This window comes from Triturus cristatus, chromosome 3_1, assembly GCF_964204655.1.
Source record: "Triturus cristatus chromosome 3_1, aTriCri1.1, whole genome shotgun sequence".
NCBI lineage: Eukaryota > Metazoa > Chordata > Amphibia > Caudata > Salamandridae > Triturus > Triturus cristatus.
This window is the reverse complement of record NC_140583.1, coordinates 248,375,809-248,389,062: the sequence shown is the minus strand read 5'-3', so window position 1 is coordinate 248,389,062 and position 13,254 is coordinate 248,375,809. Positions and strand designations below refer to the sequence as shown.

Sequence of the window (13,254 nt, the reverse complement as noted above, 5' to 3'; positions counted from 1 at the left end):
TGGAGGTGGACGAGGTGGTGGAGGTGGACGAGGTGGTGGAGGTGGACGAGGTGGTGGAGGTGGACGAGGTGGAGGTTGTGGACGAGGTGGAGGTGGTGGACGAGGTGGAGGTGGTGGACGAGGTGGTGGAGGGACGAGGTGGTGGAGGTGGACGAGGTGGTGGAGGTGGACGAGGTGGTGGAGGAGGACGAGGTGGTGGAGGTGGACGAGGTGGTGGAGGTGGACGAGGTGGTGGAGGTGGACGAGGTGGAGGTGGTGGACGAGGTGGTGGAGGTGGACGAGGTGGTGGAGGAGGACGAGGTGGTGGAGGAGGACGAGGTGGTGGAGGAGGACGAGGTGGTGGACGAGGTGCTGGAGGTGGACGAGGTGCTGGAGGTGGACGTGGTGCTGGAGGTGGACGTGGTGGCGGAGGTGGACGTGGTGGCGGAGGTGGACGTGGTGGCGGAGGTGGACGTGGTGGCGGAGGTGGACGTGGTGGCGGAGGTGGACGTGGTGGCGGAGGTGTACGTGGTGGCGGAGGTGGACGTGGTGGCGGAGGTGGACGTGGTGGCGGAGGTGGACGTGGTGGTGGAGGTGGACGAGGTGGTGGAGGTGGACGAGGTGGTGGAGGTGGTGGAGGTGGTGGAGGTGGTGGAGGTGGTGGAGGTGGTGGAGGTGGTGGAGGTGGTGGCGGAGGTGGTGGAGGTGGACGTGTCGGTGGTGGACGTGTCGGTGGTGGACGTGTCGGTGGTGGACGTGTCGGTGGTGGACGTGTCGGTGGTGGACGTGTCGGTGGTGGACGTGTCGGTGGTGGACGTGTCGGTGGTGGACGTGTCGGTGGTGGACGTGTCGGTGGTGGTGGACGAGGTGGTGGTGGTGGACGAGGTGGCGGAGGTGGACGAGGTGGCAGAGGTGGACGTTGTGGCAGAGGTGGACGTTGTGGCGGAGGTGGACGAGGTGGCGGAGGTGGACGAGGTGGCGGAGGTGGACGAGGTGGTGGAGGTGGACGAGGTGGTGGAGGTGGACGAGGTGGTGGAGGTGGACGAGGTGGTGGAGGTGGACGAGGTGGTGGAGGTGGACGAGGTGGTGGAGGTGGTGGCGGAGGTGGAGGTGGTGGCGGAGGTGGAGGTGGTGGCGGAGGTGGAGGTGGTGGCGGAGGTGGAGGTGGTGGAGGTGGACGTGTCGGTGGTGGACGTGTCGGTGGTGGACGAGGTGGTGGTGGTGGACGAGGTGGTGGTGGTGGACGAGGTGGTGGTGGTGGACGAGGTGGTGGTGGTGGACGAGGTGGTGGTGGTGGACGAGGTGGTGGTGGTGGACGAGGTGGTGGTGGTGGACGAGGTGGTGGAGGTGGACGAGGTGGTGGAGGTGGACGAGGTGGTGGACGAGGTGGAGGTGGTGGACGAGGTGGAGGTGGTGGACGAGGTGGTGGAGGTGGACGAGGTGGTGGAGGTGGACGAGGTGGTGGAGGTGGACGAGGTGGTGGAGGAGGACGAGGTGGTGGAGGTGGACGAGGTGGTGGAGGTGGACGAGGTGGAGGTGGTGGACGAGGTGGTGGAGGTGGACGAGGTGGTGGAGGTGGACGAGGTGGTGGAGGTGGACGAGGTGGTGGAGGAGGACGAGGTGGTGGAGGAGGACGAGGTGGTGGAGGAGGACGAGGTGGTGGAGGAGGACGAGGTGGTGGACGAGGTGCTGGAGGTGGACGAGGTGCTGGAGGTGGACGAGGTGCTGGAGGTGGACGAGGTGCTGGAGGTGGACGAGGTGCTGGAGGTGGACGAGGTGCTGGAGGTGGACGAGGTGCTGGAGGTGGACGTGGTGCTGGAGGTGGACGTGGTGGCGGAGGTGGACGTGGTGGCGGAGGTGGACGTGGTGGCGGAGGTGGACGTGGTGGCGGAGGTGGACGTGGTGGCGGAGGTGGACGTGGTGGCGGAGGTGGACGTGGTGGCGGAGGTGGACGTGGTGGCGGAGGTGGACGTGGTGGCGGAGGTGGACGAGGTGGCGGAGGTGGACGAGGTGGTGGAGGTGGTGGCGGAGGTGGAGGTGGTGGCGTAGGTGGAGGTGGTGGAGGTGGACGTGTCGGTGGTGGAGGTGGTGGAGGTGGACGTGTCGGTGGTGGACGTGTCGGTGGTGGACGTGTCGGTGGTGGACGTGTCGGTGGTGGACGTGTCGGTGGTGGACATTGTGGTGGTGGTAGACGAGGTGGTGGTGGTGGACGAGGTGGTGGAGGTGGACGAGGTGGTGGAGGTGGACGTGTCGGTGGTGGACGGGTCGGTGGTGGACGGGTCGGTGGTGGACGTGTCGGTGGGGGACGTGTCGGAGGTGGACGTGGTGGTGGAGGTGGACGTGGTGGTGGAGGTGGACGTGGACGTGGTGGTGGAGGTGGACGTGGTGGTGGAGGTGGCCGAGGTGGTGGAGGTGGCCGAGGTGGTGGAGGTGGACGAGGTGGTGGAGGTGGACGAGGTGGTGGAGGTGGACGAGGTGGTGGAGGTGGACGAGGTGGTGGAGGTGGACGAAGTGGTGGAGGAGGACGAGGTGGTGGAGGAGGACGAGGTGGTGGAGGAGGACGAGGTGGTGGAGGAGGACGAGGTGGAGGTGGTGGACGAGGTGGAGGTGGTGGACGAGGTGGAGGTGGTGGACGAGGTGGTGGACGAGGTGGTGGACGTGGACGAGGTGGTGGAGGTGGACGAGGTGGTGGAGGTGGACGAGGTGGTGGAGGAGGACGAGGTGGTGGAGGAGGACGAGGTGGTGGAGGAGGACGAGGTGGTGGAGGAGGACGAGGTGGTGGAGGAGGACGAGGTGGTGGAGGAGGTGGAGGTGGTGGAGGTGGTGGAGGTGGTGGACGAGGTGCTGGAGGTGGACGAGGTGCTGGAGGTGGACGAGGTGCTGGAGGTGAACGAGGTGGTGGAGGTGAACAAGGTGGTGGAGGTGAACAAGGTGGCGGAGGTGAACGAGGTGGCGGAGGTGGACGTGGTGGCGGAGGTGGACGTGGTGGCGGAGGTGGACGTTGTGGCGGAGGTGGACGTTGTGGCGGAGTTGGACGTGGTGGCGGAGGTGGACGTGGTGGTGGTGGTGGACGTGGTGGTGGTGGACATGGTGGTGGTGGACGTGGTGGTGGTGGACATGGTGGTGGTCGTGGTGGAGGTGGACGTGGTGGATGTGGTGGAGGATGTGGTGGTGGTGGACGTGGTGGTGGTGGAGGACATGGTGGTGGTGGAGGAGGACATGGTGGTGGTGGAGGACATGGTGGTGGTGGAGGACATGGTGGTGGTCATGGTGAATGTGGTGGTGGTCGACGTGGAGGTGCACGTGGTGGTGGTGCACGTGGTGGTGCACGTGGTGGTGGTCGACTATTGGGCAGGAGTGTGCTGGCGGAATGCGGAAGGAGAGGAGGATCTCGAAGGGGGCAGTTGGGAGAGCAGAAAGAGGCCGAATATTAGAAACAAAAAACAGGGAGTAGATAGAACACGAAACAAATTTACGGGGTGGTCCCTTCTTATAGCTTATGTGAATGTTCCTTAGCACCCCGTTTTTAGTAAACAGGGGGACCATTAGGAGATTAATTGATTAATCATGCATGAGGATTGCGTGCGAATAATTGATTAATCCCGTATGATGATCGCGTGCGGAAGCTGGTGTTGTTCGAGTCACGGCGCTGGCTCACCAATGTGTGATTCTGGGCAAATTCGTTAATCTCCCTTGCCGTCTAAAAGGCAATGTGTTCCTGTGTGAATGTGCTCTTGTGTAATGTAACTGGGTGTCTTGTAAAGGTCTCTACTACTCAGAGTTCAGTTTGCGCTGTATAAATTTGCTAAACAAACAGCCAGCAGACCTTGTAGAGCAAGAGCCTATTATATTGGTTAATGTAGCCCACTCACAGCAATGAGGGCACTGTACAGCCCAGTACTGCATTTAAAATGTAAAGCGCATTAAAGCGCAATGCTCTGTTAAAAAAAAAAAATGTTGTGCCTGCAGTGAGTGGCTCACAAAGAAAAAGTGCTTAGCGGCTAATTAAGAGACACTGTCTCCCGCCGCGAGTAAAAGATCCAGTCCCGGTGGGCGGGGCCAAAAGTGGACAGGGTGGTAACCAGGAGGGACTAAAAAGCCTCCTGGACAATCGTAACACCCGGTTTTGCATAATTGGTGACGCTAAATGATGCGCACCAATGCAAAACACAGGCAGAGCAGAAAGCGAGCTTCTAGAGTCGTATTTATTCCAAGAAGCTCTCGCATGGCGAGAGCAGCGCGTGAGCGCTGCAAACACCAGACGAGACGTAAAAATAAGTGGCTACAAAAAAAAACCTGAAAACATTTTGTGCTTATAGGGAAACGGTAAATACATGCACTAGGAGCAGGATCAATTATTCTGCCAAAGTAGAGTGGAGTATTTACAGTGAGGTGGGAGGAGGGGGGGGGGCTCAGACAAGTAAGGATTTTTAGGATATAGGGAAGGGTAACTTTAAAGGGTACTTAGGGGTGGTAGGATTCAGTGACTGGCAATGTCAAAGAGTAGTGAAGGGCGTATGAGTGTTCATTAAAGGGTAGCATTAAGGGGTAGTATGATTGAAGGTTCACAGAAGGATAGCACTAAGGGCTGGTTTGGGAGTTCTAGGATTCAGTGATAGGCTGCGTAAAAGTGTAGTAAGGTGATTTTGAGGTTCAGGGAAAGTTAGTGTAAAGAGGTAGTAAGGATTTTTTTTAGTGTTCAGGGAAGACTAGCAATAAGGGGAGTAAAGACTTATGGGTTCAGGAAAGGGTTGCATCAATGGGTAAGAGGTTTTCATGGTAGGGTCGAAAAAGTGGTAGTAAGGGTTCAGGGATTAGTTGCATTAAGGGATAGTTATAGGCATTGGGGGTTTAGAAAACGATTGGATTAAGGAGTAGTAAGGGTAGGGTTAAGGGGTAGTACGGGTAGGGTTAAGGAGTAGCAAGGATTTTATTCAGAGTTCAAGGATTGATAGCAGTGAGGGATAGTTTGAGGTCTTAACATTTGAGGGATACGTATGGTTGAGGGGTATTAAGGGGCTATTAGGCTGCAGGTAGATAAATGAAAGAATGCAGGTAATGAAAACATTTAAAATTCTACATTTGTCAGAGATAATAAAGGGCGAAACGACATTACTACCTCGACAATTTCAGCTCGACGTTTTAAAAGCTATTTTATTGCATACTAGATGCTATCGCACAGGGTGAATCCGTGACTAGGAAAGAAATCGGTCACTCCGTCCGAGAGATGCCAACACAGAGGCCTCACTAGAGAGAAACCCCAAGAAGCGGCGCGGTGCACTTATCACAGCTGTTCGTTCCGGGAGCTATTCTCAGTACTGGTTCCAACATAGGAAATGAAACAAGGGGCGGGAGCGGCGATAGTGTAGGGTTGAGGCCTGCCTCTGGAGCTATATATAGAACTTACAAATAGCACGCTGCGCCCCGGGGACAGCTGAGGATGCCTCTGAAAGGGAGAGGCGCTGACTTGCTGTTCTCTCCAGAAGCTTTGGGGCCAGAACATGAGACCAAAGAGGCGTGGACGAGCAAGAGCAGACTTCCCGTTTTTAGGGCACCCTCTCATACCCCACCACGTCTATACCCAACAGGCACAGGGCTCTCTCTGTGCACGCGCTGGGCTTCGACACAAGCGGCCTTGTCCTGCCGCTTCCGGACATGGGTCGCTGGCCCAGCAGCTGAAAGGTCATCCTTCGGCCTGTCTGCGAGCGCTTACAACGCGAACGAGACTGAAGATTTACATTTGGGGAGGAGGCGAAGAAGCACGAGGGATATTGGTTATTAATAAGGACAGTGGCGGCAGCACTGCAGCTCTTTCTACCGATAGGGGGCCGGGTATGCAGGGAGTAAATGAAGACCGCACTCATCTTCCCATCAATTGTACTTTCATTTACATCTTCTAACGTCTTCGCATCCGCCACCTACTTACCTATATCTTCGAACTCTGCTCCCTTGCTAACCCGTGCTCTGCCATTTAAGAACAAGTACAGAAAGAGCACGTTATCTTCCTCCAACCTTAAATAGAGCAGTGCACAGAGAGGACACGCCCTACTTTACCATGCAATGAAGACATTTGGCCAAAATGCGCTCTCTTGTCCATTAAAGAGGCAGGGGTACAGAATGGACAAAGTGACAGGAAGAGCACATCGTCCTTCTCCACCAAAGACTGAAGGGGCACAAAGGGAACTGCCTTTCCAGCAAACAAGAGATAAAATACCATACCCTGCTCTTCCACCAGAACAGCGAGGGGAGGACACAATCCAGCATCACAGGGAGGACAAGAGGCACCAAGGATACTCGTGGTTCCTTCACCGAGGCAAGGTGGACAAGGGACACGTCTCCATCTACAGGAATGGTGCAAAAGGGACCGAAAGCATTCCTTTCTTGTTCGACAGGGCAAGGAAAAGCATGGCCCTCCCACGCCTCCTCCACCATAGCTACCCTTTTCTCCACCAAAGGAGCAAGATTAGTTGGGACACCCTCCCTACTGCACCAAAGAATGAAGAGGGCGATGAGGACTCGTGTTTCTTACCCCCCTGGAGCACAGGCAGACAGGGCACACTCTGCTCTTCCACAAAAGAACAGTGTGGGGCAGGACACGAGCAGTTCCAGGGGGCACAAAAGGTACTCCTTTTTACTCCAGCAAAAAGAGCGAGGGCCAGAAAAGATTACACTTCAAAGGAGCAAAGGAATCGTTTCCCATTTAGCCCAAAGGAGCGAGATGAAGGGAGAACATGCCTTCCACTAAACGACCAAAGAGACAAATGTTTACCCTTCTGTCAAAAGAGCAAAGTACAGAAAACACACTCCCTCCAGCATCAAGGGAGTGGTGCAGAAAGGTACTACTCTGCCCCAGCAAAGGAGAAGAGGAGGAGAAAAGGGGCTTTAAGGGCACAGACTATTCTTCCCCCAAACGAATAAGGAGATAGAAAGGAAAGCTTTCATTGTCCACTAGAGAAAGTGAGTAGACATGAACGTTTTATTCCCACTTATACCAGTACTGCGAAGGGCTGGGCATTCCTTCCACCTTCATTGAGTACTAGTGGTTTTGAAGAACAATCCTATCAGTAAAAGCAACATTTTACTACCTCTTCCACCAGATGAGGTGAAAATGACACAAACATCTCATACACTACCTAGGCAGCAAGTCAGAATGGGCGCTTTCCTCTCGCAAGAGCTGAGTGAGGGGGGCAGGTACCAGTTTCTCCATTTCCTTTTTAGGGCCTTGGTGTGAGGAAAAGGCAGTCACAACTTCAAAAGTACGCAAAGAATGTAGTGGTCACTTCATTGCCTCCTCGCTGTGTACAAGCAATACACACAGGCCATTCCGGATTGCCTCAGTGGAGTAAAAAGGCGATGGAGAGGCCACACACTTGACAGGAAGTGAATAGATGAGATTAAAATTAGGTTCACATGGTTACTCTACAGAACATAAATCTAGAGAATCAAAGCCACGGGAAAAACTCAATCGAGTGTTAGAAGTAGGATAGAAAGGGAATTCTATCCATCCTGACTAAAATACACAGCAGCATAGCAGGAGCCAAATGCTCACTCTACAGCTTAGTCAAAAATACTTGGAAAACTAAGCTAAATTTTGTTTTTCAAAAGTAGACTGATATGATCTTATTTACTGCTCCCGTATTTGATCCGTACAACTGCAATATCAAAGAGCATGTAATAGTCATTTTACAAAAACCTTTCCAGGAATGAAGCAACTGAAATAATTTCAGATTGTTTAAAGCCGATAAAAGCCAGCTCACATTGCGTGTTTCAAGTCGGTAAGTAACCAAGCTGACTGCAGAGAACCCCACAAAGAGCAGATTGCCGACCCAGTGGTCTTTGGCGCAAACTACCTAACGCTCATCTCTCACTTGGGGCTCTAGGTAATGACGTCTGTCCTGCATCTTGGAGAGGGTGAGATGGAGCATAGAATGCCGGCAGGGTGTGCTCTGACCCATTTAGAAGGTCAAAGCTGTTGCCTCACAATCTCCATGCATGAAGATGTAGGTTGTGAAGTGCCGGGTGCAGAACTCAGACCTGCTGCTGCGACAGCAGTTGATTGAAGGGCATATACTTATGTCTAAGAGTTGTGGATTCCATACTTTCTGTGCCCATTCTGGAACTCCTAGGACAATTTGGACCCCGTCTGTCCTGATTTTTGAGAACGTTGGGCAGGAGCGGTATCGGCAGAAAGGCATACAGGAGTCCTGAGTTCCTCCCGAAGCGGAACGAGTCTCTGAGCGAGAGACACCTTGAAAACTCCAACACGCATATGTGCTGATGTAATGGGTTCTTGGTGGTGGCAAATAGATCGTGCCAAGGTTCTCCCCACTCACAGAAGAGACCTTACGCCACCCATGAGTAAAACTGCCACTCATGATCTGCTATTCAACGGCGGCTGAGGTAGTCAAAGATCCAGCCAGGTGGTCCATCCCAAGGAAAAATCCTTGGTTGTCCAGCCATTTCCAAAGGTCTAAGGCCTCTTGGCACAGAGTCTGTGACCCAGGTGAACCATGTTTGTTGCACTTGACCATGGGGTTGTCTGTGAGCATCTGAAACAACCTCCCCTTGATGGACGGAAGCATTTCAACACCAAGAAGATGCCCTTGGCTCCAGTGGGTTGATATGGAACCGGGACTCCACTGGCCTTTGATCTCCACCTCTCCCAGATGGCTACCCAAACCCAGAAGCGACGCATCAGTCACCAATGTCAGCTCTGGGTGTGGAAGGAAAAGGGTTCTGCTCCGGACAACAGCGGTCTAGTAAATACCCCAATAGATCAAGGCTGAAAGATGAGGATCATAACCTGAATGTCCTCCACTCTCCTACCCGGAGAAAAGGCACAAAACTGAATTGTGTCCAGAACGCTCAGATGAAGGCGAGCATGTGAGAAGTCTTGTGAGAATTTGGCATGTTTGCAGTGAACCCTAAAGATGGCAGGAAGCTTGCTGCAGTCTGGAGGTGGTGGACTGCCTGGAGCTAGAGCTTTTAAAAGCTAGTCGTCGAGGTAAGTGAAGACTAGCACCCCTGACCTCAGATGTTGTACTGTCACCACGTAATCACTTCGGTGAAAATGAGAGTGGCGCTGGTGATAGTGAAGGGGAGAGAAATGCTCCTCTCCCATCACGAATCGCGGGTAACGTCAATGGACAGGCAGTACAGGACAATGGAATTATGAGTTCTGCAGGTTCAACACTACCATCCAGTCTCCAGGGTCGAAGACAGTCTAGACCTGGACCAGGAGAGCATTTTTGAATACCTCCTTTCAAATAAAGGCATTGAGACGGCACAAGTCTATAATAGGCCGAAGACTTCAGTCTTTCTCAGACACCAGAAAGTAGCGAGAATAACAACCACACCCTACTTCTAGCACCAGCACCCTCTCGACAGCCCCATTAGCCAGTGGCATAACTAAATTTGAGGAGGCCCCCCTGCAAGATGCATGGAGGGGCCCGCTCCGAACTTTACCAGGAACTCTCGGGCAAAAGTACTGTGCTGAGGGGGCCCCCTGTAGCTCGGGGGGGCCCCCGCGCTGTGGGCGCCTGTGTTACAACCCTGCCTTTAGCCAATAGGGCTTGACTTTCCAGCTGCAAAATAGAGGAATGGTCTTCCATCAGTCCTTGGGTGGACGGTGCGGCAGGCAAGAAAGAAATGGCAAGGCCTACCCATTGCTAACAAGCTGTAGTGCCTTCCTGGCCGACGTGACTGGTTGCTAACCAGGATAGAGTCAGTGGATTCTGCCTCCTACATGTGGGTGGGAGGGAAAAAATGGGCGTCTGTCAGATTCAGGCACAAAGTAGATCGAAGTAGGACTGACGCTGAATCCGCATCAGAAAGGACGATCAAGGCCACCGTATCGGATGACAAGGTCAGCAACAACGTACTCCGGTCTGGCGTGGCTGTGGGCACCGGGAGAGGCTTTGAAACAGGAGCCGAAGGGATGATTGGCCCAGAGGGACTAGCTGGTGCAGAGGGCGAACCAGACTGTTGTAAATAGGATGGAAAGCATCTCGGCTTCTTGGAACCCAAAGGTGCACCAGAGGGAGTCAAGTATGGAACCGAAGAGCTGGAAAATGGCTCCGCAAAATTCGGATTGTGCCAGAACCAGCTTTCAAAACCGCTACAAAGTCGGTCGATTCAGGAGCAAGTTGGAGGCGTCTGCTCAGAGGAGTGCAAGGGGCATGAAGGAATGGAACTCTACTTTGATTTCTTGTGTTTTTGGTGCTCACTTGAAGCTCAAAGAAGTCCAGCCTCTGGAGCAGTTCTGTTTTCTCAGAGAGCGGGATCAAACGTTTGACATGGAATGAGACCTGGAGCAGTCTTGGCATTGGGTTTTCTCATGCTTGACAACAAAGATTCACCTGACGTTTGCTTATGGCCTCCATGTTCGTCAACACACAGTCCCCACAGGTCTTGAAAGGCACGGCTTGACCAGAGAACTATAGGCACACCTTGTGGGAATTCGTCACCACATTCATCTGTTTGAGACAGTCCCTACAGAGCTTGAAACTTGTAATTTAAGGAGGTGGCAACCCTTGCACACGACAGTGAATTTGGAGAAGAAAAAATAAGGGGGTGGGGGACATTGATGTAAGTTGTCTGAGATATCCGGATCTGGTGGTAAGAAAAAAAATTAACTGATGTCAGCATGCGGGAGGGGCACCTTCTATAGGCCCTGTTCGCCATTTTGGGAGTGGAGCAGCCTCAATGCATATCCACCAAGTGCCACCTTCCGTTACGCAGCAGTTCTGCTGAAAAGTTCTTGGATCCAGCCTCACGACTTGGGAATATTCAAAAGGTGAGGAGTCTGCAGCTAAATGTCAGAAATGACATGCAGTCAGCTACCATCGAACTGCGAACAGCATTTACCATTCAGAGATTTTGGTTATATGTGCTTCTAAATTGTTCTAGGGCAGCAGAACATGTCAGGCCGTTCTCATGACACCCTCATATATACAACATTGAGCCAAAGTTGCATACTTGGTCAAAGTAAATACCTTAACTGCAAATCACAGAGACCGCACTGCCGTACATCTTCAAACTACTCCGACCAACTTAGCCAAATAATACCACAACTTCACAAAGACAACACTACATGACTGGCAATGGTAGTCATGAAAACAGTTGGGTCATACCAGGAAACGGACTACTCAAAAAATGAAATAAGGGGGCGTGGCCAAGATAGCAGCGAGGTAGGAAACTGTTCTCCGAGATCCCGCCTGCCATCAGCCTAGAACTGAGTCTTCCCATGCCCAGACCGGGCACAGAGACACCCCGACTGCCGCACTTTAACCCCGGGGACAACGGAGCAGCCAACAAAGGGGCCCCGGCACCGCAGTGCCGCTCTACCCCATCTCTCGCCTTGCTGGGCGGTGATCGGGGCCTGCACGTCCCCTGGTGTCTGCGCTGCCGTGGACCATGTGAGGCCCGCGGGTCTCCCGAGGCTGGCAGCAGTAGCGCTTGGCCCGCGCAGGACCTCTGGCAGGAGGGTGAGGGGGGCATGGGGGGAGGGCACCAAGAGGCCCTGGAGGGCATTCCGCCAAGGAGAAGCATGACGACTTGGGGGCCTCCCGGGCACTTCATCGGCCCCGGGTCCTGGACGAGCTTGGCTGCTAGGCGCGGCCGTGAGGCGTACTTTCCCGATTAGACTCAAGAGTGGTGCCTGCTTCAGTCACAGCTACAGGACCAGGACACTTTGAGACGGGCTGGTCTACTGGGCCCCTGTCCTCGTGGCGCTGTCTGCGACGCCTCGGCGGGGAAGACTGTGTCCCTTTGCAACTTCTGGCAGTGGCGACAGGACGTTGGGTGGCCCCACGCCCCCAGGAGGCGATCCACGGACAAGCGTTTGTGGCCCAGCGGATCATTACGATAGGTACTGCACAGCTTGGGGGTGGCGAGCGCGGCCGCCATAAGTGGGTGGCTACCGAGAGCGGGACGCGGCAGTGGCCCAGCTAGGCCTTGGTGCGGCATGTGGGTCTGCAGCGTTCCCCCAGCTTGCACACCCTACCCACCTGCGGGGTGTATGTTCCGCTCCACCAGAGGCCTTTCACTGCACAGGTCCCGGCCGGCCCTCCTACTGACCTCTTGCCCGCGCCATATTTGGGTATTCTCCGAAGTTCGGAGACCCGGGACATTAATGGCAGAGGGTCACAACAACTAGCCACTGCTCAGAGCATTGGAGTTTGGGACCGCCACGTGCCTGAGCCGTGGCCTGCCTGGGTCTTCTCTTTCCCACGCTACTCCAGGCGCATACACCGGGCTGAATCACGCATGCCGGTGCATTAACTAGTGCCACGGATTTGAGGACTTGGGAAGTGCCTGTTTTGCGGCGGTGGTCGCCATTGCCCAGCATCCATCGGCTTTGCCCATGAGGCGAAACTACCATCTCCGACTCAAGGGGCCTGGCGGATCTCCTAGCTACGCGGCATCCGCTTCAGCTGGCTACACGCGGCACCCAGAGGCACAGGTTGGTGAGAGATTATGTCCTCCACGAGAGGGAAGAAGGATAAAACCCTGAAAGACCTCTTTGCGCGCCAGCCTGGCAGTAGTACAATGGAGCACTCCAGCACCGGGGAGGCGGCCCATGCCAAAGCAGACAAATCTGGGGAGGACCCCGTGACTCGAGCTTTTCTGGAATCGTTCACGACCCTCCAAGAGGACTTACAGATAGTCAAGAGAGATCTTACGTACGAAATCAAAGACGTAGACGAGACATAGATAGCATCAGTGAACGTATAGCGGCTCTGGAGGACAGGGGGGACGGTAAGGACATTGAACTAACACCCTTGTAGCAGGAAGTTCTACGTCTCCAAGTCCAGCAGATTGACCTCCTGGAAGACTTGGAGAATCGCTCCAGGAGACACACCATCCGTATTAGGGGAGTGAAGGCCACTGAAGACACAGACGATCTCTTTGCCTTTGCGAGTGGGCTGTTCAACCACATCCTCAGTAACCCCCCAGTACGGACATCAAGCTGGATTGAGCCCATAGAGTTGGTCCCCCCTGACCAGACAGCGCTCCCCGACGGACATCCTGGTTTGTGTCCAAGACTTTAAGACCAAGGAAACAATACTCAGTAAAGCCAAGGCCATGCACCCCATCACGTTTAAAGACCAGGCACCGATACTGTTCCAGGATCTGGCCCTTCTCACCCTCCAGAAGCGATGCCAGTTTCGGCCAATCCCAACCCACCTGAGCCAATAGGGAATCTCCTATTCCTGGGGCCACCCGTGTCATCTCATTTTCCGCCTTGATGGCAAGTTGACCAGCTGCGCTCCC

The 13,254-nt window shown here is 54.6% G+C and overlaps 2 protein-coding genes across 7 annotated transcripts in view; both read right to left on the bottom strand.

The window, feature by feature from the left end:
- LOC146860033 (uncharacterized) overlaps positions 1-3,179 on the bottom strand; it is a 33,459-nt gene extending 30,280 nt beyond the window's left edge. Inside the window, exons 1-3 of the mRNA XM_085646130.1 lie at positions 3,051-3,179; positions 2,637-2,699; positions 1,425-1,475 (exon numbers count right to left, since the gene is read on the bottom strand). Of these exons, the coding sequence (XP_085502256.1) occupies positions 1,425-1,475; positions 2,637-2,699; positions 3,051-3,179 (243 nt within the window). The remainder of the gene's footprint in view (positions 1-1,424; positions 1,476-2,636; positions 2,700-3,050) is intronic.
- Positions 1-13,254, bottom strand: part of CSK (C-terminal Src kinase) — a 528,738-nt gene that overhangs the window by 339,348 nt on the left and 176,136 nt on the right. The window lies entirely within an intron of this gene.